This window comes from Lagopus leucura, unplaced genomic scaffold, assembly GCF_019238085.1.
Source record: "Lagopus leucura isolate 7727_CA_CO unplaced genomic scaffold, USGS_WTPT01 Super-Scaffold_100021, whole genome shotgun sequence".
Classification (NCBI taxonomy): domain Eukaryota; kingdom Metazoa; phylum Chordata; class Aves; order Galliformes; family Phasianidae; genus Lagopus; species Lagopus leucura.
Genome location: NW_024962274.1, coordinates 815,570 through 842,181, shown reverse-complemented (window position 1 = coordinate 842,181; position 26,612 = coordinate 815,570). Strand labels below are relative to the sequence as shown.

At 52.0% G+C, this 26,612-nt stretch overlaps 1 protein-coding gene and 1 long non-coding RNA gene across 6 annotated transcripts; one reads left to right on the top strand and one right to left on the bottom strand.

Moving 5' to 3' along the window:
• On the bottom strand, nucleotides 1-26,570 carry RUBCN (rubicon autophagy regulator). 5 transcript variants are annotated; one of them, XM_042878091.1, is made up of 22 exons: nucleotides 26,463-26,570; nucleotides 19,395-19,548; nucleotides 17,484-17,567; nucleotides 16,512-16,671; nucleotides 15,400-15,506; nucleotides 14,787-14,927; nucleotides 14,427-14,583; nucleotides 13,796-14,332; nucleotides 11,805-11,900; nucleotides 10,762-10,877; nucleotides 10,095-10,296; nucleotides 9,703-9,804; nucleotides 8,826-8,900; nucleotides 6,129-6,189; nucleotides 5,529-5,661; nucleotides 3,883-4,028; nucleotides 3,471-3,535; nucleotides 2,742-2,980; nucleotides 2,298-2,359; nucleotides 2,049-2,202; nucleotides 1,614-1,707; nucleotides 1-1,171 (listed from the first exon to the last, which is right to left on the bottom strand). In XM_042878091.1, the coding sequence occupies exons 2-22, from the start codon at nucleotides 19,431-19,433 to the stop codon at nucleotides 1,005-1,007; spliced, it is 2,937 nt and encodes a 978-aa protein (XP_042734025.1). In that variant the 5' UTR covers nucleotides 19,434-19,548; nucleotides 26,463-26,570; the 3' UTR covers nucleotides 1-1,004. The 5 variants fall into 5 exon arrangements, with proteins under 5 accessions (XP_042734025.1, XP_042734021.1, XP_042734024.1 ...); XM_042878087.1 differs by lacking the exon at nucleotides 26,463-26,570 and adding an exon at nucleotides 24,305-24,357; XM_042878090.1 differs by lacking the exon at nucleotides 26,463-26,570 and adding an exon at nucleotides 22,899-22,986.
• Nucleotides 24,555-26,283, top strand: LOC122183822. The gene is made up of 2 exons (XR_006180376.1): nucleotides 24,555-24,605; nucleotides 24,976-26,283. It is a non-coding gene; the product is annotated as an uncharacterized LOC122183822 (long non-coding RNA).
• Nucleotides 26,571-26,612: the final 42 nt, after the last annotated feature.

Below are 26,612 nucleotides of genomic sequence, written 5' to 3'. Positions count from 1 at the left end.
AAAAAAAAAAAAAAACCAGGACATAGAGGTTGGGGGGAGGTGATCAGAGGACTGAGCCAAGAGGCTTTACACATCCCGACTGGTACAGGCAGAAGACAGCTGCGTGCAAGGCAGGCCCTGGTGCTGCTGCCATGGGGAGGTCCCATGTCCCTTTTACAGGAAGAGGCAGCCCTCAGGGAGCACAGAGCAGCAGCATGAAGGGGTTACGAAGTTTGAAGCCTTGTTAACTGTGTCCTGTCATGCAGAGCTGCCTCCAGCTTCATGCCCAGCAGTAGCAGTCCCCTCACACAGCCGCGCATCCCAGCTGCCCCCATTGCAATGCCTTTAGGGTGGAGGGAGATGGAGCAGCTCAGCATGGATAGTGTGGGGGGAGGCAGGGCTGACATACAGTGTTTACATCATTGCTACTTCCTCTGTACGATTCTGGAGGGAGAGCAATGGTTTACTGGCAATGGTTCCAACTCAGATGTTAAAAAAGGGAACTGCTAAATGTTCCATCAACCCCCCCCCCCAAGCCCTCCCATATTTCCATGTACACACAAACTAGCAGCAAGAAGCAGAATGGGAGGACTTGGAGAGCTGACTTCCCTCTCCCAGGAGCAGATGGCCAGAGCTTCCAGTGTCCAGCTGATGAGCAGAAAGTGCTGACCCCACCGAGGACTCCTCCAGGAAGAAGGGGATGGAGATGGACAAGGAGGAGGCTGCAGACAGGCTCACAAGTGATTGCCTGGTAAAGACTCACTTTCTGCCTATGGGGCAGACAGGACTGGCCACCACCTTTCCCCTCATCAAGGCATCCCAGGGTGTCCATTACCTGGAACAGACTGGATGACAGAAGGTAATCCTTCCCTAACACTGCTGTACAGGGGAAAGCAGATCCCTTTGACACTGCTCCAGGTATGATGAGTATCCTGCCAGTCCTCCTCACCGTAAGTATGCTTGGTTCAGTCTCTGGTGATGAAGGTGTAAATAAACCCGGTGCCTGCTCCTCTGCTGCACCGTGCTTAGGTGGCTGTTGCTGCCTCCTGCTGCTCTAGCTCATCATCTTCATAGTCTGAGATGTAGGATTCCATGCTCTGCTTGGCCAGCAGCTCTCTTCGGGCTTGGAGTCGCTCGCAGCGAGGGCAGCGTGTGGACTTGAAGCAGGACTTGTGGTAGCAGGCTTTGCATTCTGGGGGAAGAAAAGGAGAGCAGCTGAAGGCTGGCACAGGCTGCCTGGCTCTCCACACCTGCAGAGAAATGCTCCAGATTTGTCCAGGAGGACAAACACCAGAAGCAGGCGTTTGGCACTGCTGAAAGCAGCAAGAACTCATGCTGTAAAGTACCTAACTTGAAACTGCTGCAGTCTTAACTTTGACCCTGCAGCACATGCTTCACTGCAGGGCAGGGCTGCTGCCCTGGATGAGCAAATACCATTGTAATATTATTTTAAACACTGTTGTAAACAACAGCTGATCTGCTGCTGATATCATGTGGTGCAGACATAGCTGTTCATAGAAGCACTGTGGTCTGGCTGCCTGTGTTTGGCTCCATGCTTCTTACTGGCACAAAGCCACTCAAAAATGAAGAAGCAGACATTGCTGACCCCCTTCCTGTTTCTCCCCATACCTCACCTTCACATGTCTTGCACTTGTTGAGCTCAAAGGGGAAGATGATGTCGCCTTCATTCTGGCAGAACTCGCAGATGAAGCCTTTGGCTTGGCACAGCTAGGAGAAAAGGCCAGGAAAAAAGTAAGGTCAACGCTCCTCATCTCTCTGGAGCTGGATAGTAGGATATGGTGTCTTGCTCTATCTATGTGGGACAGTCCATCCCCAGCATGAAGCATAGCAAGGCAGAATCAACGTGTTAAGGATAAAGTCAAAATAGGGTAAGAAATATCCCACGTGCTGGGTAGCAGTTCTGTGGAACAGGTGAGAGCAGAAAGCTTGTAATCAGTTAATTCTGTGATTGCTCTGCATGTCAAATGCCTTCCCACTGGCTATTTACACAGAAAGCCTACCCAAAGGGTGTTTCAGAGCTGCGCAGTAGGTGGCTATAGAGGCCTTACCATGCATTTCTCAACGTGCAGGCTGCCTGCCTTCAGGAGCTCTGTCAGGCGAGGCACCAGGTCCCCCCTCTTGGTGGCACTGAGGTCACTTAAAGAGTAGAGATGCAAATCCTCTGTCAAGTGGCCAGGCACCGCATCGAAGGAGTCCAAGAGACTGCAAGGACAGCAAAACTGGAGCTCAGAGCAGAGGAACTCAACTGAGTCAGATACAGGACAGCAAACAGCTTAACATCGCACCCCAGGACTCACTCTTTAGCTAGCCGGCAGGTCTTAAACATGTTCTTCATGTGGAAGAGCTGGATTCGCAGCAGCTGGAGAGGAAGGAGGGACACAGGGGATCAGTAAACAGATCACAGACCTTAACCAAACACGTCTGCCCCATTTCCTGCATTGGTGAAACGGCTGCTGTTCCCCTGGTACAGGAGTGTTTACACCATGCTGGATACAGCGAGCACAACAGTCACCACACGCTCCAGGAAATAAACCAAGGCCCAGCTGGACACCAAGCAGAAATACCTTCCCATTCTGTGCTGCTGCACAGGAAACAAGATATGAACGGAAACCCACAGCGCTGAGGTTTTAAGCTTCAGAAACTGAAATATCCGCTTCTCAGCTTCTCCAGGGCACGATTTACAACTGGCAGCCACCCTCCCCCTGCAAGCCCCACCCAGGAAGGTGAGGGAAGGGGCTTACCCACACTTGGTTGAGAGACTTCACCTTCCGGTACAGGGCAGGATTGATATCTTGCACGTTGAAGAGCGGGTCGCTCCAGATCTTGCTCAGCAGGTCTTTGGAGAAGTTGCTCACGTAGTACTTGCTGAAGTCCCACTTGCGCAGGATGCGGCTGGGGATGACTGTCTGGGTGTTTTCGTGGCAGCACTGGCAGAAATACTTCCCCAGGTACTCACAGTACCGCAGTCGCTTGATGTAATCTAGCCAAGCCCAGGGGAAGGGGGAAGTCAGGTGAGGTGCAGGCTCTGCCCATCCGTGTATCAACATTTCCAGCGAGGAAGGCGTTCTGCCTTGCCAGCTCCTCCTCCGGCCCCAGACTGCTCAACAGTGGAGCTTGAAAGCACGCTGCAGGCTGCAAAATTCTTTGAGGACCACAACCCACCTATCAATTCATGCTGTTAGAGGAGTGCACAAAAGCTGTGACTCAAATTTGTGGATACAGACACTGCAGACCCACCAGGCTACCAAAGGATAGGAAGGTAAGTGTTGCAAGGACTGTCCATTTACAGGTCCTCAACACATGTATGCTGACATGTGAGCAGAGCTGGCAAAGGCCTTAGAAATGACAGCAGGAAAGAGCATACCATCTTCCCAATGACCTCATGCTGAGCTCTGCTGCAATCCACCCCCTCTGCATCTTCCCACTCTCACAGGTTATTCCCTGCTTTCCAGCTATTGCTCAGCACTCACCAGGATCGGTCCGAATGCCACAGCCTGCACACCGGTAATTCTGCTTGGCCACAGCTACCTTTCTCCTGTCCACAGACAAAAGATGACATAAGTGAATCCAGGCCTGATGGCACCCAGCACCTGACAACAGGTGCTGACACAACTCTGGACATGCACATCCACATTCCTTGCGATGAAAGTGTGGATGACAGGTAAGTGGAGGAAGAAAGCCTTGCTGCACACCAAAGATAGGAAGCACAGGCAGCAGTTGGAGATGGCCAATGTGGATTTAGCAGGCTGAGAGCAGAGAAGCCCTGCTAGCCAAGTAGGAAAGGAAAGACAATCAACCATGGAAAAACCTAAAACAAACAATGGGGAAAAATGGGGGGAAAGGGCAGGTACCCAGAGAGCCCTCTACTGTATGAATTCTTACGTTGGGGCTGGGTGAACGTTGAAGATGATCTGTGGTCGTGGGGGGGCCCACTCCAGGTTTCCACGCACCCGAATCCTCAGCTTGTAGATGTCGGCGTGTTCTCCGTCATCAGGAGAGACGGGCAGAGAGTCAGGGATGGGCAGGAGCTGGGAGAGGCAGGTAAAAGGATCAGACCCCTGCCTAGAACTACACAGGCAATGCACCTGGCTGGTGCCTGGCACCTACTGCCTAGCCCTGTCCCAACAACAGGCTGTTGTGGCTGAATAGAGGGGCTGGAAGAAGGGATTTCCCCAGGGGTTTGAGCACTCTGCTGTGTGAGGCTGCAGGAGCAGAGCCCAACACTGCTGCACCCTATTTACATATGGGCTCTTCAGGAACTTTCACTATTTCCAAGCAGCCCAGTTTCCTGGGCAGGTCTCCTCATGCTTCCCAAGCACAGCCTAACTCCAAGCTCACTGGGGCGTGTGATGCTTCAGCCCTTCAGGGCATGGGCAAGCTGAAGAGCCTGGCAGAGTTGGGCACCATGCAAGATGAAGATCCTGGTACTGAATGTGATGCCTTCAAGGAGTCTGATCGTATGTCACCCAGATCCCCAGAACAACTGCATATCAAAGAGCAACCTGCACTTTAAGGAAACCAAACAGCAGCCTCTGTGAAGAACCCCGTGGGGAAGGGCTGAGCACAAGACAGGTAAACCCAATGCCAAGTTTGTTCTCTGCAGACATTAGTAGGAAAAGGCCAAGGCACTGCTGCCCAGGAAGATATGGTAGCAACACCCTATGAGAACATGCTGCAGGGGGCAAGGAAGAAGCCACACAGCTGGGCTGAGTGCCTTCCAGGGAGCTGTCGGCACCACTAGGGATACCTTCTGTTCTTTGTGAGGTTTTTCACTTCTTTCTGGTTCCTCCACAAGACCCAGACCCCACAGCCCCACGACAGCTCATTTCCAACACTGGTGACTCAACAAAGGAACCATTTGGCATGTTGACAGTCGAGCAGTTAGTGCACACTGTGGCCCATGCATGTTCCCTCCAGGCACACTCCCAGCATCATCCACTCCCAGCGTACCAGCAGGAGTTTTTTGGAAAGCTGCCTTTTCTTATACCAGCCAGGATGCCTAAACAGCTTTTTTAAAGACCATCTCAGGCCCTGAAAACCAACAGCAAACAAGCAATCAAGGTGCCTAGCAAGAGCAGTGGGTGAGCAGCCATGCAGGCCTTGCTTATGCCCCAGCTCTAGGGCATTTTGCCCCAGTTGTGCCCAAGCACAACTTTTGCTTGGGAGCCACTGCTGTTCCCAAACTGCTACCTCTGTCCTCTCAGCCCTCTCAGCTGTTAGCCAAGGCACTGCACAGCAAGCGGCAGGGCCTGGACAAAACCCATCCTTCTCTCCTCCAGTTTCATCAGAACTAGCAAAGGCCCTGGGCAGTGGGCATGAAGCCAGGGAATGTGTGAAAAGGATCAAATAATCGGTGAGTTGGGATTTCCAAAGAGCAGTGAGAGCTCTGCACTGCATGCTTTTCCAATCACCGTGCCTCAGTACTGCCCTGCTCCTGTGCTGGCACCTCCAGGCAGTGCCCATGTACCTTGGTGGTGCCACCCCAGTCACTGTCACCCTCCTGTACACAGACATACTCACACCCCTACCTTCTGCGGGGCGTCATGTTCAGGGACCAGCCATTCCAATTCGGAGGCAGCTGGCAGCTGCATGCCCTCAAACTGCTTCAGCAAACCCATGGCCACAGCTTCTGCAGAGTTTGAATTGCCGAATGAATGGGATCTAGCCAACAAAGGAAGCAGTTAGTACTAGGGGTCTCAAAGCTGTGCTGCTTCACGTTCCCCCATTCTCTGATGCTAATTCTCAGCTCAAGCAGGGACACAGCTTTACACCTGTCTCAGATGAGAGAGAAACGCAAAGGAAGCTCAGAGCCAGCAGAAGCCAGGCAGGCCATATACTCCGCTCCTCTTCCCAGCCTCCTACCACTAGAAATTGTGGGGATCTTCCCAGACACAGCCACATCATATCTCATGTCCATATAGCATGTGAATGAATGATCTTTAACATCCCAGGTGCTGCTTTCCAAATTCAAAAATAGGACCCAGCTGTGCCTCACTGGTAAGAAAATGTAGGGATGGAGGGAGGGATGTGCAATCCAGTGCAAATCAGCAGCTGAAGCACCTGGAAGTAGAGCTGGGCAGGAAAGGGAACTGGGTACCAAGATGTCTCAGTGCAAGCTGAATACGTACATGGGCTCTGAGGAGAGAAAGGACTTCCTGCTGGAGTCAGGGTTCCTCTTGATGTCTGCATCTGAATCAGAAACAAACATGATGGAGCAAACTGGGCAGGGCTGAAGAATACATTCACTCCAAACGGAAGCTTCATTTTAAAAACTCGTCAAGCTGTTTAAAAGCACAGAAACTACAACATCAGCTTCTACCAGTGATACAGAGCAGCAAGGAGAGGTGCAGTCAAATTAATCACCTGTTGGGAGTTACAAGGTAAGGCACAGTGGGATGCTGCAAAAATACAGCCAGGATTTGGTGTGGAAGGTGGTGCAGGTCACACACCAAGTCCTAGTGTTTACACAGCCTGTAACAGTGCACACAGCTGGAGCTAGGAGGGCACAACAGCAAGGTTAGCTGGAAAGTTTAGTAGCTCTTTATACACTACAGGTGCTGCAGGGCATTAGCAATGGGATGCAAAACCCTCCTCCCTATTGAATCATACAACTCAAGATAAGTGGCTGTGCCACAGCTTGTCAGCTGTTGCACCACAGCACTGGCAGCCTGAGTCCTGCGCTCGAGAGACGAGTCAGCATCCATGTAGCTGCAGGGGTCAGTCCTATGCAGAGGCACAGAGCCATGAGGCTCTCTCTGGGAAGCAGAGATCCAAGATCTCTGGAATAGACCTGGGCTTTACCACATCCCTCCTCAGGGCCAGGATGTGGGCACCACAGCAGTATCCCAGTGGTACCTGCCCCCCATGCGTGGCTCTGGAGTCACTCTGCTACCCACGCAGGTCAGTGACACAGACCACTCAGATTCTGTCCAGGCACCAGCTCATGCTTGCTCTGCAGCAGAAAGCTAACGCCCTGAGCCATTAGTTTTGCTAGGAAGAACAGGGTTGCTCCAGCAGAACAGGGAGCAAGAAGTTCTGAAGAAGTGCTCTCCTGGAGAAAATGACTCTTCAGCTGCTCCTGGCTTCAGAAAGGGAAGGGTGTGCAAAGAGCCCAGGTTGAGCCTTGATAGACCTTCACTAAGTTTACAAACTCATGCTAGCAGAGGTCAACATGGACACATAACACTGTGTTTGACATCCATTGCTAGTAACTGACACACGAAAGCATGCTGATGCTAAGGAATCCACCCATCTACATCATGCAAACAGACTTCTTGTTGCAGAAAAGAGGGAACTCAGCCAAAATGAGCCTCCTAATCATATACCGCACTGCAGATGTATCTACCATGCTCTGAGGCCTTTGGTTCTGTGCAAGAAGACTTTGCATGACCCTAGAGTATGACAAACTCAAGCAAACAGTGGAGCACACACAGTATAGGACAGGCCAAGCACTATGAGATCTTGGGCAGAGCACTGCTATCATCTCAGGGAGGGCAGAGGATCCAGACCTGGCCCTAGGCTCCCCTGGGTGCTGAGATCCTATCATCACTCCCTCCCCACTCTTAATTGCAGACACTCCTCAAAAGTCTCCACTTAGCTGCCCCAAATGTCTCCGCTGCTAACGCTTTCACCATGTGGGACAGTCCCCAGGGGGTTGGTGAACAGCACACAAAGTCAGGGAAGTCACCTAGCCCTGAGCTGCCAGCTTCAGGCCAGGATGAGCCAACTCTGCATTGAATTCATAGGATACAGCAGGATTGATGGGAAGCTCTGAGCACTAGCATCTCCAGCAGGAGCAGCACACTGATGTCAAATGCTGACAGCAGAGATCAGCAGCTAAGCAATACCAGGCTGCACATGATCACAGCATCCAGGGCCTCCAATGGGTAAGAAACACCTCTTTCCAGCTGTTCTCACTACTTTTCCCTCAAAGACCTCTTTCTAGAAGGATTCTTCCCCAAGTCAGGTCTGGTCAGGAAGGGAAGGGCTGGCCACAGTTTGAATCAGAGTCATTGCACGCCAGCTCTGTGGAATCAAGCAGGATGACTCTTCCCCAAGGCACCAACAGCTTCAGAGTGCTTCGGGCCTGTGCTCGCTCTGCCTTGTGGCCAAAAGCTAGCAGTAGAGTCATTCAAAGAGCAAGATTCCTTTCTTTGTGGTTCCCTCCTTGTCCTGTGTGTGATCAGAGAGGCAATTGTTTTCAGCAGGGCAGCTCCATTCAGAGCCATCGTGTTAGAGGGCAGCACCTCTGAGATGGACCTCTGGTGATGCAGCAGAGGACTGCTGTCACAGAGCCCAGCAGCTACAGAATTACAGCGCTATGCTTTTGCCTTCCTGAGTCCCACCCCAGGCTAGACAGGTTTTCCAAGCAGCAGGCATGTTTTGTGTATTCAGAATGCTGCATGGAAAAATCCCCTGGGGGGTGGTGACCAGGCAGAGCTCCTCTGCTTCCTCTTTGCTCCCAGCAAAGCACCGTCCTTCCACAGCTCTTCTTGCTGACACTTGGATGACACTGTGTCACTGTTCCCAAATCAGAAAGCATGAGGAGCTGGTTTATGTGCACTGAGCTGTGAGGAAGGACAGTTGAAATACCCACACCGGTGACTTAGGCCAGGGCCTGACAGTAAATTTCAGTGATTTGTTGCCTGATCTGAAGCTGATCTACTGATGAACTCAATACCTGATGAGCCTGTACAGATTGAGGCCTCTGCACTCCCTGCAACACCCTGAGGGGGCACGCTGAGAACTGTGCACGTGCGAGGCACACACACGCACACACCTTGCACACACACGCACGCGTGCCAAGGGAGCACTGCAGGTACTACCTGAGAACAAGGAAGCCATTGACACTGAGAGGCCGTCCTTGGACATTTGAATCAGGTTAGATCCATCGTTACCATCTGTATAACACGGTGATGACAAAACAGTTCACTTCAGTGCTTTGGCCAGACCAAAGGGAAAGGGCATAACACAAAAGCAACACTCGCATGGGAGAAGCCAGAACTAAATTCACACACCCCTAACGGGACTTCAAAACCAAGTCCAAAATCTAGCTCTCAGGAACTGAAATGGGGGCTTTGCTGTCAAGTCACAGACAAGAAGATTGAGAACTTTATAAACTGAGACCAGATTGCTCCATCTTCTCTCATCTCACCTCTAAAGTCTAAAGCATGACCGAGGTACTGCTGAGATATGAGCCATCCATCCCAGAGGACAAATGAGGCTTTGAAGGAAAGGGATGACTAGGGACCTAAGGCAGGTCTCCTGCATGCAACAGGCTCAGCTGCACTAGCAGCCAGGAGCAGAGACCAGGCGCAGTACAGGTCAGGGGCTGACCAGCACCCACTGCTCCCACCCAACACACAAGCCTGCTCCTACTGCTTGGGGAGGAAGAAAGCAGGGTGGCAGCCCTCCCATCTCTCCCTGGCTGTGACAGCTGCTCTGTGACCTGGCAAGTGAAATGGAAACCATGTGCCAGTTCTGAATGCTAAAGAATTATAGAGGATTTTGAAGGAAAGTCATGCCACCACATGAGAGAAACTGGTTGATCTGTTCATGCTCAGCATTCAGCCATTTGTTTGGGAAAAGCCATCCTGAAGGCCGAAGGGACATGCTCTCCTTTAGTGTGACTGAGCTCAATGCAACCAGGCCCAGGAGAAGTCTCTCTCTGTGCAAGAAGCTAATGCAGCCATTGCCTCTTACCTCGGATCTCGTACTCCTCCACATCCTCTGCAGAGCCCGAATCAGACAGGCGCGTGGAGCCATGGGAGCTGAACTGGGACTCACTGTCTGTCGCCACAAGGCCTGGGAGATAAAGGGAAGGCAACACAGCCAGGCCATCAGTGCGAGCAGCTGAACAGGGCACGGATAGCAAAGGGGTAAAGTGATAGCCAGCTGTGACCAGGGAAGGGTAGATGGCAAGGATGGAAAACAGGTTCTGTGGCTTCAAAATGAAACCACATTCCTTAACTCAGTGTCACCAGGGCACGAGTGTTACGCATATATGGTATCGGCCCCACTACACTGTAATATGGCAGGGTTTCACAGATCTCTGCACCACCCTGTTAGAAATGAGCCCAAAAAACATCACCCACTGTCTGAGCCCATCTCCTGGCAGCTAGAGAACATGTGCTTGGTGCGGATCTGCTGGCGCCTAATGCGAATCTTTTGTTTGAGCTCCTGGATCTCCTTGTCGCTGTCTTCCTCTTCCTCCTCCAGCTGCCGGCTCATCATGTTGCATTTCATCAGCTCGATAGCAGCAATTAGTGACTCTGAGATGCTAAAGTGAGCATTCTCCTGCAAGGCAAAAGCGAAAGTATTTGAGGCTATAGCACAGGGAAAATTGGGAAGCCTTGGTAAAATATGGTTTAATATTTTCATCCAGAAAGGCGGCAGAAAGACCTTATATCTTTCTGGCCCTATGAAGTCTCACTCTTCTATGAGAACCTAGAAATCAAAGCCTTTTGAGGCAACAGAATTGTTGCAAAACATAGGGCAAGTCTTACAAAGTGGATGTGCAACATCTCCATGCTGGGGAGTCAACACATGCCCGTAAGGAGCCACAACAGGCAGCCAAGCTGCTGCATGTAACACTAGATGGGCAAATCTTTGAAGCCAGCCATAAATGAGCAACTCAACTTGAAAGTTCTATGCCCAGCTCTATAGCAGGAAATAGCATGTGATTATCTCCCCCACAGAGGAAGGTAGCACTGAATCTGCAGTAAAATTTCTCCAGAGAACACAGGCTGCTGCCTTCCTCACCTTTTCCAGATCTGCACAGCTGCCAAAGTCCTGCTCAGAGAGGTAACTGATGAGGGACTGCCCTTCTGAGGGTCTTCTGAACATTCCTTCCCCCGAGCTCAGGTACTGGCCAGAGTCTGGAAAAACAAGACAGCAACATTATGAAGGAAGGACCAGGAAATCCACTGCTCCAAGCACTGGGTAACAGCCCATGCTCTGTGTCAACACACTGGCTAGTTCACACAGCCAACAGCTGTTTATCCCACTCTACAGACAGAACTAGATCCAGCTTCATCCACTGTAATGGAGAACAGCGACCAACACAGGGCCATTACAATGACAGCAGGCATCCTGAAACCATTCAGCCCTCCTGAACATCCCACCCTAAGCAGGAAGGAGCAGGAGATCACTTGACTGTTCTGGCTGCTATCAGATGTTCTCCTGCTTCTCTGTGGCTCTTGGACAGGAGGCAGCAGTAATTTTGGAACAATGACTAGGGCCAGCTCTGCCTGGAGCACAAGGAGACCTTGACCTCAGGCAGCCCTAGGGCACCACCACAGCACATCATTAATAATCATCATCCCCACACATCCTGGGCAGAGCTGCTAAGACAGCAACCACGAAAGTACTCCTGGCAGGCCCTCATAACAGCCTTCAGGTAGCCAATGTTTGTTATTCGGGATAAAAAGAAAGAGAAGGCATATGCCAAATAACAAAACAATATGAATAACAGACATGCTCTAGCATACTGTAGGTAGCAGAGTGGATACACACCCATGCCAAAAGGAAAAACTTTTAATGAGTTGCTCAGCATTGGTGCTGCTGGACCCACAGAGGCTCCTGCAGAGCCCACATCTGAGCACTGCAGCGAGTCCTCATTCACCCAGAAGGCCAGACAGACCTTCAGGGTGCAATCTCCAAGCTAACAAGCCTTTCCAGTTCCCAACCAGCTCACTACAAGCCAGCTCCTGCATGCCTGCATCCCACAAGCAGGTGCCAGAAGCTGAGGCTGCTACAGTGCATGCCCAGGAGCAAACAGCCCCGCTGATGCTCACTGTACTTACCATACTCCATGTAGAGGGAGCTGGGCGTGCTCAGTTCACTGCTCTGGGTGGAACCAGAGACCATCCCTCTTCCTCCACCTGTATCTGAATGGGATTCTGCAAGGGAACAAGACAACACCAGGCACATGTCAGCAATCCAGAAGTGCCCAGCCCAGAGCATGGTGTGAAATGAAAGGAGATCATCATCATATGGGCGGGCACAAATGGATGGGAATCAACACGGGAAATCCTCCACTTGGCTCACCTGCTCTGTGCCATGCCTGAAGTCAAGCCCAAGAGGGAAGACAACTAGAGGGGCATTTCAGGCAGCAGGGGATGGGTGAAAGGGAAAGAAAAAAGGCCATGACAATTAAAAGGCCTTAAATATTATCAGTCAAGTCCTGAGCCTTTGTCTCTTTATGCCGTGCAAATCTGGAAAATGCAATAGTTCCTGCAAGCACCTCTGACAGCCCCATCTTCCTCCTGGAGCAGCTCCAAGGAAGAATCACCCCATAAGGCTGGGACACGAGACATGGGGACATCTAAGCAGCCAAGGGATCTGCGAGGTTTGTGGCCTGGACAAGGGTGCAAGGAGGCATCTGAAGGATACACTCTTGCTCAGCTGGGAAAACCCAGGTTCCCTGCACACCAGAGCCAGGATCACAGTGATCAAGGTCACCTCCCCACACATGCTGCAGGGCTGCACACTGCCAGGCTGAGCTGGTGGGGACCGCCAGGAGCTGGCCTCATTGGGGACAAACAACCGCCACTGTTTTGCAGACAGCAAGGCTCCAGAGAGCAGCTGACTTGGCTGGGAAGGCCCAAAAACAGCCTACTGCTGGAAAGCAGCACCCTGCAGCTCCTGCTGAAGCCGGAGTCAGAGCAAGGAACAGGGCTAGGCACATCTGTCCCTGCTTTTGCCAACTCTAGGAGGAGCCTTCCCAGCCATGGACTGCTCAGCACCCAGTGCCATCAGCATCAAACTGCCCCTTGCTGCAGATCTGCCCCATGAAAAATATCACATTGAAGCCCATGCCTTCAGGGCTACCAGCCCTTGGCCACCAGGGGCAACCTCTTCTGGCTCCCAGAGTAATGGGGGGGAGGAGACAGCGGGGGAAGAAGCTCAGGGACTTGCTGGTCAGCACTTCCTAACGCCATGCAGAAGAGCTGGGTGCCAGCCTTGGTCTGGACCACTGCTGCCAAAAACCAGGCTGGGATCTTCAGTCAGGCCACATGCATAAACCTGAGGCACTTCAAAGCACCTGGGACTCCTGGGAGAAAAAAAATTTTGTTTGCTTTCTAAATGGATATTAATGAGTTGATGGAAATTCTGAACTGAATGCAGTGATCACTAATGAGGCTGTTTTGCTGGCTCCCAAACCTGCCACTGGATCTTCTATTATAATGGTGATATCCCTGAGGCCTCCTGGACAGACAGAGGAGGAAGAGGGCAGCATTAAGGGAAAGAAAACAGAGACAGACTGGTTACTATGCAGCAAGAACTTTTGTTTCTCCCATGTAGACAGCACCAGCGGGACTGACTCCCACAAAATGGTTGTCCCTTCACTTCCAAATCCTCCCACCATGCATTCACACACTCAAGAGCACAGGAGAGCCCAGCAGGTTACCAGTACCATGACATGAGGCTCCAAAGTCTGCCATAGCTCTATCCCCCAAGCGGACAGGACCAGAGGGAAAGGAGAACAGCTAATTCTGCAGCATCTCTGCTATTTGCTAAGCTTCCAGTGAAGGCCACAGCAGAACTGCTAACACCAAAACTAGACTGGCCCACAGCATTCTGATGTCAGCCCATCACTCCAGTGTGGAGCAGAAAGATGGAGGGTAACAATCAAACCTCCAAATGCTTGCCCACTGCTCCCGTTGCTCATCTGACATGCGGAGTTGAAGGGACAGCCAACATCCCAATAGTGGTGACTCCCACCTGGCCATGGTTCCTCATTGTGCCCACACCCCACAACCACCCCACGCACCAAGCAAAGTAACCCCATTACCGTGCAATTTCCCCGAAGCCACATTGGTGTCAGAGTGTGAGCGCAGGTGGCTCTTCTTGAGGACGCCCTGCGACACCGATGACTGTCCCTCTGAAAAGCTGGACCGGCGCAACAGGCCCAGGCCCCTGCTGCCACATCCATTTGCCCCCCGATCCCCTGAGTCCAGCTTCTGGGAGCTGCTAGAGGAGAACATGTTGGAGCTGCTGCTCTTACTGCTGCTGGTGCTGCTGGTGCTGCAGGCCCGGCCACGGCGCCCCAAGTTCCCGATGGCCAGGTACTCCGGCCCATCGTTAGCATCGCTTTGTGATTCATCCTGACTCCCTGTCCAAGTGTCCTCACTCTGGCTGGTGGTGCTGGAACTCATCTCGTTGGCTGGAGAGAAGGGGTCTTTGGGTGAGGGGATGTGGGATGAAGGGACAGCGCTGGGCTGCTCCAGAGGAGACCTGCCCTCGCTGAAGGAGGAGGACTGCGAGGCCAGGCAGTGTTCCTGGGGTTGGCTGGAGCTTGAGCTGATGGAGGAGCTTGCTGGTCTCCTGTCTGGACAGAGAGAAGAAGAGGATGTCACATATCCTCTGTGTGACCCCCTAAGCCAGCAAGGAGCCCAGCCTGAGCTTCCAGCACCTCTGGTTACCTGAGAGCCCAGAGGAGGCCGGGTGAGGCAGGCTGGAGAAGGACCCACAGTGGTGCTGCTGCATGCAGCCTGGAGACAGGGTATAGAAAGACCCAGGGAGCGCAGTCAGGCTCTGACTCTTTGTCACCGAAGACAGACCTTCACCCTTCCTGGTCAGCTGAAGAGAGGAAGCATCAATAAAACAGCATCTCAAAGGAGCAGCTTAAGAGACAGAAAAAACTGGACCTGCAGGGCCTGCACAAGCACCTGTTTACCAGCCAGCACAGCCCTGGGGCTGCAGGATGGGAGAAACACGCTGCAGCAAAGAAGGGAAGCAGCTCTTTATGCACAGCGAAGCAGCAAGCTCCATCTGGAAATTACCAGGCTCTCAGCGAGATGATCTAGGCAGCCCAGTGCCCCAGGCAGGCGGCTCTGTTGTCCTACAGCATCATGGTCACACATCTCTCCTGTCCCAGCAGAGGGACCTGAGGAGCACACGGAGGGCAGTGATGTGCCGGCCAGCTGAAAGAACACAGACCCTATTTAATGAAGCATCATTAATTGCTCTCCTCTGGGGAGTTCTTTGCAAAGAAAGCAGCTGCTGTTCTCCTATGAGGAGAGGGCAGCTGGCACTGGGAGGCACTGGGATGGTGGCGTCACCAGCAGGAGGGGGAATCTGGCTGTCCTGGGTGCTGCCCAGCCCTCTGAGTGTGGCTGACCCTGAAGCCTGGGTCTTTTGGAGATGGCTTTAGAGGTGTCTCTTAAAAGGATATGGTTCCTGAGCCTCATATTCAGATTCTTGATGACAGCCTGAACCGAGGTGCCTCACTACAGACATTTCCTCCCATCCCCCCAACCCCTTCCTTTTGCTATTTCCCAAGTCCAGGCCCTTGTCCAAGGGTTCTGTGTGCTGTGAATGCAATATTGTATGAGCAGCCACAGCCGTACAGCATTTAGGGAGGGCCAGATGCAGAAGCCAGGGGTCTCAGCTCACCATGGATGTGTCGATCTGAGCCAGCAGCCTGGGGTTGTTCTGCTCGACAGCCTCCAGGCACTGCAGCATGGCTGTGACGTGGGCGTCACTGAGCAGGAAGGCTGTGTCTGCAGAGAGAGAATTACTGTCAGGGGGCTTTCTCCTCACTGCCACCAGCATGAGGGTAGCAGGAGGTATATGATGCTCTTCCTGCAGCAGTCCGCAAGGAAAAAATTGTGAGAAAAGCCACCAAAGTGCTGGATATAAAACTTGGCAATTTTAGGAAAAACCTACATGAAGAGGAGGAGATGAGAGCCTTCCTCACCCAGCTAAAACCTGAGCCAAAAGATTTGCATTCCTAATTATTGTATCTGGTTCAAGGTTTTGTCTTAATTTGGGGGCTATTGAAAAACTTCTCTCTTCAGTACTCTAAAATACAAGATTAAAGAAAGATCCTGTCCCAGATCAGTTTAGATATCTTTGTCCTTGCTATTTATCTTTACTTTCTGACAAATCCTCAAGTTTTCACAAAAGTTCCTAATGTGCACGAATGGACTACAATTTTCACCTACAAAGGAGAAACACAGCTGCATTTCCACACATCAGCAGAGGTCAGACCTTCATCTTTTTGTTTAGAAATATTCCGGGGGAAGGGAAAAAAAAAACAGCACTGTTTGAAACAGATTCAAAATTGACTTTCTTTGCACATTTTATTTCTTTGTAATGGGAAATGCATTTCTCCAAGTTTGCAGACCGGGACATGGACTTGAAACCAGACTGCTTGACTACCTGCAGCAGAAACCTTTGAGCCCATGCAAAGAAGCTGCTACAGCCCCATCTCCTAAGAGAAAGAAAATGAGAATATCCAACGCATTCAGACTTGCTCAAGCTCCTGTTAGGGCAGCAAGGAGGACACAGACAAGCAGGACAAAGCATGTTGCAGACAAGCTCACTGCAGAAAACTAAAGCTCAGCTCTTCTGACCTGCATCCATGCATATACAGTATGACACAGCACGCTTTGTCTGACAGCACAGATTGCACAGATGCAAACTACCTTTTCAGCTGCTCCCCTCAAGCATGAGTTGGAAAATCTGCTTTCATACAAGGATGAGAAAGACTCATTTCTACTTGCCTGTGTAGAACTTCCTTATATACTGCCTGTTCTCCAGGAGAGGTCTGAGCTGTGCCGAGAGGCAGTGGAACTGCAGGCTGTGCTGCAGCCACAGCTGTGCAATAGCTTGGTCACTGTGGCTGTCTGGGCTGGGCTGGCTGTTCTCATGCAGGCTGATGAACTGGAAATGAACCATGAAGGCACAAGTTAGGGCAAGAAGAAGTAAGCAGAGGAGCAGGGGTCGTTCCTCCTCACAGCTCTGCAGCACCAGGCACTGTTGGTGAGAATGCAGTCACATCCAAGCAGTCACCAAGGCAGCACAGGGAGACAAAAGCACCGGAGAGGAACAACACTTCAAAGGTCAGCTAGCACCGGTGACCAAAGTCCTACCCACAGCCACCAGCAGTATGAATTTCAATGGCATGTTCTCCTACCCCTGACCTGGAGGGACCCCACACTTCCAAATCTAATTGCTTTCCTGCAGTGACGGTCATGTTCTTGCTGACACATTAACTGATGTGAACATTCTTGCTGCTCTACAGCAGACTGCAATGGAAAGCATGAAATCTGCTCACATGTGACAAAGAGCAGCGTGGTGCCTTCAGGTCTCAGAGCACTGAGGGCTGAAAGCATCCCTGTGTATCAGCAAACAGCAAAAGCTAGGCACAGAAAGCCAATGAATGGTCAAGGCCAATATACAACCCAGAAATGGAACAGATGAAACCTCTGGAGATTTGTACAACAGCATAAATCCCCACTGTGTGCACAGAAGCATTGCTTGTGCCAACTCCCTTGGTGATGCCTGCTGTACCCAACCAAGGAGGCCAGCCTGTAGGAAATTAGCAGCTGATTGTCAAACCCTAAACCACACCAAGTTCCTGGGATGTAGCTCACACACAACCACAGTGCTAGTTCGTCCCTCACCAGTGGGTTCGCAGCCCAGCTGCCTTCCTCCCCCAGGCTGGGCACACCAAGGCACCCACCAGAACTCACCTTCTCCAGGTGATGAGCAGAGCTGGGACTCAGCCGGCGGATGTCCTTCACGAACTGCCAGTAATCCTTCTGCCTGCAGTACACCTGCTGGGACAGGCTCGGTTAGGGCCCACCATACACACGAGCCTTGAGTGACACAACAACGACAGTACAGCTGGCTCAGAGAGCAAGGAGACGGCGTTCAACCCAGAACCTGTCAGGAGCTCCCACATCACTGGTCCCTTCCTGCCAGAGATGGACCTGGAGCAGCAGGCAGCACAAAACACATCCCAGCAGAACCTACAGCAACCACTGTCCTCCCATGCCAGTCACCAAGAAGGACACACCAGCATGGCTGAGCACCACAGATAAGAAATGTGATGCAGCACGTTCTTGGCATTGCATTCCTATCAGCTCCTTACTGCTGTTTGCCTTGGCTCTGTTCAGACAGTAAGTTATTTCTTCTTAGTTATTCTTCCAGTCAAAGAGGAACTGCAGAAGAATTGTTTTCCTCAACACTTTATCATGTTTAAGCACAGCCCCAACTGTTTCTATTTCAAAAAAAAGCTGATTTTTTTTCCTCCATCTCTGCTTCCTCTTTCACAAGTGTCAGAGGAAGGGGTTTCGTTTTGTGGTTTACTTGTTTGGGGGGGTATTTTTTCTGTTGTTTCTATTTTTAAGACCAAAGCACCAACACAGACATTTTGTCCCTTTATATTCAATTGGGGTTTTCTGGATAAAATAATAAAATTCATACAATAGTTAAAAAATCTCTTACAGTGTACATACAGATTTTTTATTGTTTTAATTTATTTCTAGTCATAGCAAAAAAAGCTGATACAAAAATACATAACTAAAAGGAAGTTTCTCCGGAGTAAATATAACAAAAATCCTGCTAGGAAGCTGTACTTCTATGGGCCTCCCTTTGTAGCTAGTACAGATGGAGTACATAGCACTATATAAATACATAGACATACATATACAGAGAGAGAGAGGGTATGTATAGGCAAAGCACTTGTAAGAAAGAACTGCCTTTGCACACAGCATCGGGAACAGCACTGTGCTGCCCTATTTTGCAGGTGTCTATTTCCTCAAGCTGTGGCATGAACTGTTACTAACACAGAGACAAGCAGAAATCATTCCAATCTCACTTCCAAAGCCTCCGAATAGCACGTCTATCAGAAAAGAGCACTGTACTCCTCCTATTTAAAGGGTAACTTCTCTCTCTGCTCAAAGGAGATTGCTGGCCCACACCACTGCAGACTGACAGCACAGGGCATGACTTGACCAAGTGCTACGTGCAGCTCTCAGATCCAAGTAGCAAAGCTGAGATGGACTCTTCCATCGCATACATCGCATACAGCTCCTGGGCTCCAGCTGTGCAGCCCTTCTGGCTCCTCTGCACCTGGAGATGCCTGCAGTGTTGGAGCTGGTGGGAACGCTGCCCAAGGCATGCCCTGCAGGCTTGATGTAATTCTTACTGAGAAACAACTGCTGTAATTGCAAGCTGAGGGGAGATCTTCAGCGTCTGCGGAGGCTCCCCAGAGCAGGAAAGAAAAATTCTTCCCAGCAGTCATGGAGATGGGGACAGCTGGATGAGAATGGTGGAAGCTGGATACAGGCCCCTTTCACACAGAGCACAGATCTGGCTGCCAGCCCCACTATTCACACAGCTAACCAGAACCAGCCAAGGCCTGAGGCTTCTCTTGCCAGGCCTCGCTGGGGCGCTGTCCAAGGACACACAACGGGAGGTTGGCTCGTGGCACATACAGCACTGCTGCTTTGCTGCAGGATGCAGTGCGGCCAAGGGAGGAGCAGGCCTCCCCTCAGCAAAAACACCTAAAAGCACACGTGATGGAAGGAACACAGGCACTTCTGAGGAGAGCTCAGCTCCTGCCACAGGACCGTGGTGTGGGTGGGACTGAGGCCTACCTTGTCGTGGATGAGCCCATGGTACAGGATGCTGTGCATGTCCCTGCAGAGCCGCTCCAGGCCGCCATACTTGGACCAGACGTTGGGGTTGCTGGTGGACACCAACCCTTCCACTGTGGTCTTCAGGTTGCCCAGCAGCTTCCAGTGCTCTTTCCTGCAGAGGAACACAGAGGGTTGCCTAATGAGCACCAGATTCAGGGCACAAGGAGCTTCACAGCAGGCCAAGCTCACTCCATAGGCTCTGGTCAGAGCGAAACCTTTGGTGGCTCCAATGTACGTTTCATAGATTCATAAACCACAGAATCACAGAATGGCTTGGGCCAAAAGGAACATATAAGCCCAGCCAGTCCCAAGCCCTGCCATGGGCTGGGTGCCCCCACCAGTTCAGGCTGCCCAGGGCCCATCCAACCAGGCCTTAAATGCCAAAATGTGCATTCCTGCAGGGTTTTAACAAAAGCTTTGGAGATAATGGTTTAGAACGAAAGTTTAATCTTTACATTGGCAAGAGAAAACTCCGGTGTTTTAGACACCCAAAATCAACCAGATTGCCAAAATAAACAAAACAAGCAAATTAAAAAAAAAAAAAAAAGAAATAAGAAAAAAGGAAAAACTGCTTTTTTGTCCTCGTGGATTACAGTGTGGGCTGTAAACTTCTTGCAGCGCAAAGAAGCATGCTATCAAGCAGTATAATCCCACTACTCAAAAATAAGCTTTTCTTGAAAATGTTCCCATTTTGAGAGTGCTTTATTATTTCAGAACTGATTACGTGAACAAGCAGATAATAAAATACTGGCTCTGCCTCAAGCTCCCCTATATCAGGTCTCTGCAGGGAAACCTCACTGGCTTTAGCATTTACCCAAGCTTAGCTCACCAGGCAGCCCAGCCAGCCAGCAAAGCTTGTCACTTGTCACAGCAGCTCCGCAGCCAGGCTGCAATTCGTCAGCAAGCCTGAACACACTGTGAACACACATCAGCAGGAATGTGCTCACGCACAGCTCGATAACACCACCGCTGCCCAGAAGAGAGGAAGCCCTGTGCAGGGCTGTGAAAGCTGCACTGCAGGAATTCCTAGAGCCGTACACTGCAATCGATGCCACATCATCCTCTGCTGTTTGTAGCCCCATCCTCTCTGGCACTCCAGTGGTAGAGAGAATGAAGCATGAGGAAATGCCGCTATGGGGAATGAGGCAGAAGGAAATTCCCAGCAAATCAGCCAGCCTGTGAAAGGCTGGAGAACTGCAAAATTGAGATGTTTCTATATTGCATGAGACCGAGCAGCTAAATGTTAGTAGATCCAGAGAAAAACTCAACAATGGAGATGTGTTTGCCTCAAGCCCCCCAGGTTTATGCTGGTTCGTGCCTGGACAATGGCAGCTGTTTTCAGACCAGCCTAAAGATCAGAGTTTAATCATAGATTCCCAGCAAGCAGGTTTATCTCAGGAGAGAATGAACTAAACCAAAGGCAGCGTCCTGGAGCAGATGCGACCTGAAGAGACAGAGCAAACCTCATTCATCTGAACCAAGAGGCTTTTCCAGCCCTGCCCCCCTGCACCAAGCTCTGAGCAGCGGCACTGTCCCTGGCCAGAGAGCAGCTGCCAGACACAGAGCTCCACCAGCTCCTCCCCAAGGTCTTTCCAACACTCAGAGTGTGGAAATGCAAGTGAAAGCTCAGCCACGCTGCTCACTTTCCAGGTCTGTGAGTCAGAGAAACTCCCACCTCGTTATTTTGTGCTATAAAAAGCACGCAACGAGCACAGAGATGCAGGGTAGCAGAGCCTTGTGCTCAAAGACCCATCTCACTGCAGGGGCAGCTGTGCCCCCCCAGAGGTTGGGAAATGAGGACTCCAACACAAAGGAACCCTCACACAAAATATCATAACAGTGCCTCTGCCACTGCACTCAGCGTGCAGGAAACAGTGAGCAAAATTAGAGCACCTTGGCAGAGATGATTCAGAGCCTCCCAAAAGTCAATTAAATCCCTCAGTCAACAGAGAGACTCCCACTGGATGGGAATCATTGGCTCAAATGATTCAAAAGCATTTCACAAGTCGGACGCTTAGGACTCTACCCATTCCCATAGGACTGTATCCATGCAGCTGCCTCTGGGCTGGAACACGGTGCGTGCAGGAAAGCATGCAGTGACACAAGCCCAAATAAAAGAAGAGCCATACACCTGGCTGCAGGTGACAGCAAGGCAACACATAGCTAACTGCCCTCAGCTCAGCCTGGACTCACAGGTTAACCCTTAATTTGTGGCAGGATCTGCTCCTTTCTCATTCACAGAGATGCCAGGAGGGATAGAAAAAGACAGGGTGCCAGCTGCCCTCCAGTTCCCCATTTCAGCAGGTGTTCAGAGCAGTACTGAGAAATCTGCTCGATTTTGTACCAAATAAGGAGAATTATTTGCAAGCTGTTGTTAAAAAAGCCTCATTCATCCTGACCTGACACAGGGGTAAGGCAAATTCAAATCACAGCATGAAAATACTTCTTCTTCCAGGAAGTACAAAGCAAGCAATATGCCCAGGAGAGGTCACAGTACATGAGCAGACGCTTGCCTGCAAGGGACGTGTGTGCAGCTTTCCCTGTGCCCTAGAACAGCCTGCTTTCCCTATCCAGATCAGCTGAGTGTGTTTGCATAGCTCCTCGCTGTAGCCCAAATGCTGGGCTGGGAAGAAAGGAAGAGAGCTGGCAGGACAGGGGTCAGCCTGCTCAATACATGGGGCACCACCCGAAGCACTTCAGCTGGAGTCAGGGATGTGCTTGAATGCACTGATTTATATTTTCCAGGCGAGAATCAGGACGTGATCGGACTGCAAAGGAGATGCTGAGAAAAAACAGCTCGAGCTCAACAGGAGCAGCAGCATTTCCTCGGGGAAACCATGGCTGGGGTGTGGCTGCAGTAAATGGGGTTATAGTCTGAAGGGTGTGCTGGTGCACCGCTTCATACAGGAAGAAAGATAATTCTGCCCTGGACATGCCGAAAAATGAATTGGTCATTATATGAGAGCCTGATAACACCGGATATCAGTGAGACCGCAGGCACATCTCTCTCCCTCCCTACATACACCCTCTGACTCAGCCCCCACTTCCAACCTCCAGCTCCATGGGTCTGGGCACTCCCTCTCCTTACTACACCACACCAGCTCTGTTCCAGATACAGTCAGACCAATCTGTGGTCAGGAATTGTTCCAAACAAAACCGAAACTTTTGCTTTGCAGTAAGAAAAGAAGGAATAGAGCCTTGCAGCTGGAAATCACTTAATGGCACTGCTGATGAAAATGATGGGGAAATTCTGCGGGAAATTCTGCTTGTGCTCCCTGGACTTTCTCAGTCCTTCCACACTAGCTAGGGCAGGAACAGCTCCTGGCCCAAATCAGCAGGGGTGACTCAGGGCAGGTGCAGGGAACAACACTACTGAGTCAGGTAAGTTTCATTTAAAAGACAAGAAACAACAAACCAGAATCATGGAGGTAGATGACATCCCCAAACCTGAATCCTTCTTACCAACCACGTGTGCTGTGTGCACTCCAGTGCTCTGCAGGATGCACCAAGCAATGGCTGCTCTCTACCTGGAGGCATCGCCTGATCCTTCTTAGCACACTAAGGAGCTTGGATCGAGGGTGCTGGGGTCATTTGTGGGCAACAGCAGGTGACTTCTGCTACATTTCCCAGGGACACAGCCTGCAGCTCCCAGGGCAGCAGGTACCCGTGGCTGTGTGCATGCTGCTATATGCACGGGTTCCCCTGACAACAAGCAGCAAATTTCCTTCTGCTCTGCTGCCTGCTTGGTGCTTCTGGGAAAAGAAATTAAAGAAATGCTGGCTTAGTGCAATTCATCTACAGCAATGGCAAGGGGCTCACAAGGCAAAGGGAGTCCCAGAGCTCCGCTCGCCCCACAGCACCCTCCCTGCCTGGGAAACCCATGGACCACAATCTAGGGCACCTCACTGGGAACTAGGATGCTACATCATTTGCACACAGGACAACAAAGCTACACCAGGCCCCTGCCAGAACTTTCCCCTAAAACCTAAACCCAGCACACACAGCTCTGCGTGCAGGCAGCAGAGGGGATGGATGGTGCCACCTCTTCCCCGGAGCAGTGGCACCACATCAGCCCCATAGGATGCACAGCGATGCAGACTGGCAGTGCAGGACCAGTGCCTGTGGAGGTGAGAATAGCACTGAGATGGTTCTGGAAAGAAGAGAAGCAAACACAGCCGCTCCATGCTTTTACCACCCAGCCTTTCTGCACCTGAGGGTCTGAAACACCGGCTCAGTAAGGGTTAGCAAACCACGCTGCCCAAGCAGGCAGCCCGAACCTGCGTTATGGCTCTAAAAGCACCGGCTGCACTCCTGCAGATCTCGCCGACAGAGCAGCCCGGGCGCAGAGGCTGTCAGATAAGGAACGCCGCTCTCTCGGATCAGGTTTCAGCGAACCTCTCGGCTGACATCCGTGCTGCGCTCCCGACTCGAGCACAAACCACAGACCTGCAAAAGCCTGGAGCGAATGGGAATTACATCGGAACGCCCCCGGGGCGCGGGATTTGTTACCCGCACAGAGCCGTGCCCCAGCCCGACCCGGGGGACTCGGGGCGCTCCGCAGCGCCGCTCCCACCTGTCACGGCCACGTGCGCTCAGCGGGAGCCCGACGTTTGGATTCGTACAGAGGCTGAAGCGATGCCCGCAGCCCGATCGAGGGCGGCACGGCAATCCAAGCCCGGCGAACTGCGTGGGCATCGGCACGGCGGAAGCCTGGCGGCTGCCGCCAGCCCGTGTCCCCGTCCCCACGCGTGTCCTCGCCCAGCTACAATCGCACACCGCCGCCGTCCCCCCGCGCACCGATCCCCCAACGCGTCCCGTCCGCGCTGCGATCGCCGCGTGTCGCCGCTCCGTCCCACGCGCGCCCCCACCTGCTCTCCGCGCGCCCCCCGCGGGGCTCGACCTCCATCCCCGGCGCGCGCGGCCCCGCCGCCGCCACCGCCCCGCCGCCGTCACGTGGAGGGGGAGCGCCCGCCCCGCCCCCCGGCTTCAGTCATGGCCTCCACGGAACTACAACTCCCGGCATGCCCCGCGGCCTCCCGCCACTCTGCGCTTCCCAGCGCGCCCCGCGCGGAGCAATAACTACACCTCCCGGCGGGCGGTGCGCGCAGTCCGGCGGTTCGCGAGGTGCTCGAGCTTTGCTTCCGCGGGATTGGCGCTCCGCTCTCCCCGGTACGCGGGCACGGTGCTCGGCTGCGCCACGCGGGGATGAGCCCTGAGCCGCCTCTAATGAGCTGTTAGCGCTGGGGATGAGCCGCACGGCAGCGTTAAACCGCGGTAATTCCTCACCGGGATAACCGCTCACCGCATCGTGGGGAGGCACAGAACCCGCAGCACCGTCCAGCACGGCGCTTGTGTGCTGAGCACTGAGAGCAGGGTGCCAGGGACTCTGCAGTGCAGTGCAGGGGGTGTGGAAAAGGCGGCTCGGCTGCGGGACTTTCTGCCAGTGAAATGAAACTTAAAAGGGGAAGAACTGCTGCCATCGGGCTGAGAGCCACCGGTGCCAGGTTACAGGGGTGATAACAGCTCCGTGTGTCTGCAGAGCTGTTTGATGCCTCTGAGACGGAAGGTTTCTGCCGTCTTTTGCGTTGTGAGAGCTTCCTGTGGCCGAGCTCTGAATTGCACGAGCTGCTCACTGCTGTGTGTGTGCCGTATGGATCCACCATCACTTGACCACGTACAGACGCAATCCCGACAGAAAACCAGGAGCTGATGCTTCTTTGATCACTTCTACCAGCTTCGTGTTATTGCAGCTGTTTAGAACACAACAAAAATATTCTTCAGCACTGTAACGTTTGTTTGAATTTCTGTTGGCCTCAACAGATGGCAGCTGGTCTCCTGTTTGGGTAATAAATGCCACGGATGGATGTGGTACAATCTGGATTTTGTCTGATTTCCACCTGCCACAAGGGCAGACAGCATCTGCCACCTTTGAGGTTAGCATATTTGTTTTGGGTAAACGGCGTTTGTTTGTCAGTGTGGCACCAGATGGAGCTGCACCCTACAGCATCACAGGAACTTGGTATAAGGGTTTTTTGTTTCTTTAAAAACGCACATTTTATTTAAGAATTCTGTTACTAGCGCTTATCAGTGATCTGCTGATGTCATCTTTCCTTTAGTTATGTAACCTTTAAAAACCTGAAGTCCTGCTTGTCGTTAAGAGGAAGATGCATCTGTTATCAAATATGCAGCTCCAAGACCCCTTTTCTGAACTCATGCAGCACGTAGGGGCTGACAGAAGAAAATGGGGATAGTACTCACAGCATTCTGCACTGTGGTCCTGAGCTCCTGCTTGGATGAAGGAAAAATCTCTCACCAGCTGAAGGTATCCTGTGGCATTAACTGAGCCATTCCTTGCTAGCCAGTGTAATTCAGCAAGTGGAATATCCAGAATTACTTTATTGGCCGTATGTTAAAAAGAAGAGATGCATACACTGATGGAACGAGGCCCTGATAGTAACCTATAGCACTTTGGATACTGCATTGCTCTGATCTCTAAGGTCACACAGGAGGCTCGGGCTGTGACATGGGATGACTGCTATGAGCGGAGGAAGCTGATAAGGATTTTCCTTTCAGCATTTATCGGCAGGTTCTGAGGGAAGCCCAGCCTGCGCGATTGTTTTTGCCTATCTGCTCCTTCCTTTGTAGCTCTGGAACTCGCTGACTGGTTTCAACCAGCAAGACGTAGGAATTTCAATGGTAACTGCAGTCCCTAAATAGAGAGCTCCACCAGATGAAGGAAAGAAACAGCGCTGAGCGACAAAAGAAGCAGATCCCTGCCTCATGGAGCGACTGCTGACCCCTCAGCAATGCATTTCGAAGGGATGGAAATACACAAGCTTTGCTTATATTTTGCTTGTATACTTGCTTATACACAAGGCCTTGCTATCACCACCAACTGGCCTCGCCATCACCGCCTTCCCCACAGCAGCAGGCCCCGTGGCAGGGGACGGACCCTGTGGCAGAGGACAGGCCCGGGACGTCGCAGCGCACCCACAACCGCATCCCGCGCCCCCCGCCCCGCTGTACCTGCTCCTCCCGGCCGCCAGGGGGCGCCGTGCCAATTCCCGCGAGGGAGGGGTGGAAGAGGCAGCACCTTTCCTCGGCGCAGGCGTTCGCTCTCGCGGCTGAGGAGCCGTTGCTGCGCATGCGTCGTGGGCGTGCCTGAGATGACGGTGT

What these genes read in the sequence shown, in the direction of transcription:
- RUBCN (XM_042878087.1), bottom strand. Translation starts at nt 24,342, where the DNA reads ATGGAGGTCGAGCCCCGCGGGGGGCGCGCGGAGAGCAG. An exon ending in TATAAGGAAGTTCTACACAG is followed by an intron (nt 15,507 to 16,511) that starts GCAAGTAGAAAT and finishes CTCTCTCTGCAG; the next exon opens with ACACAGCCTTCCTGCTCAGT. An exon ending in CCAGGAGATGGGCTCAGACA is followed by an intron (nt 9,805 to 10,094) that starts GTGGGTGATGTT and finishes TTTATCTCCCAG; the next exon opens with GCCTTGTGGCGACAGACAGT.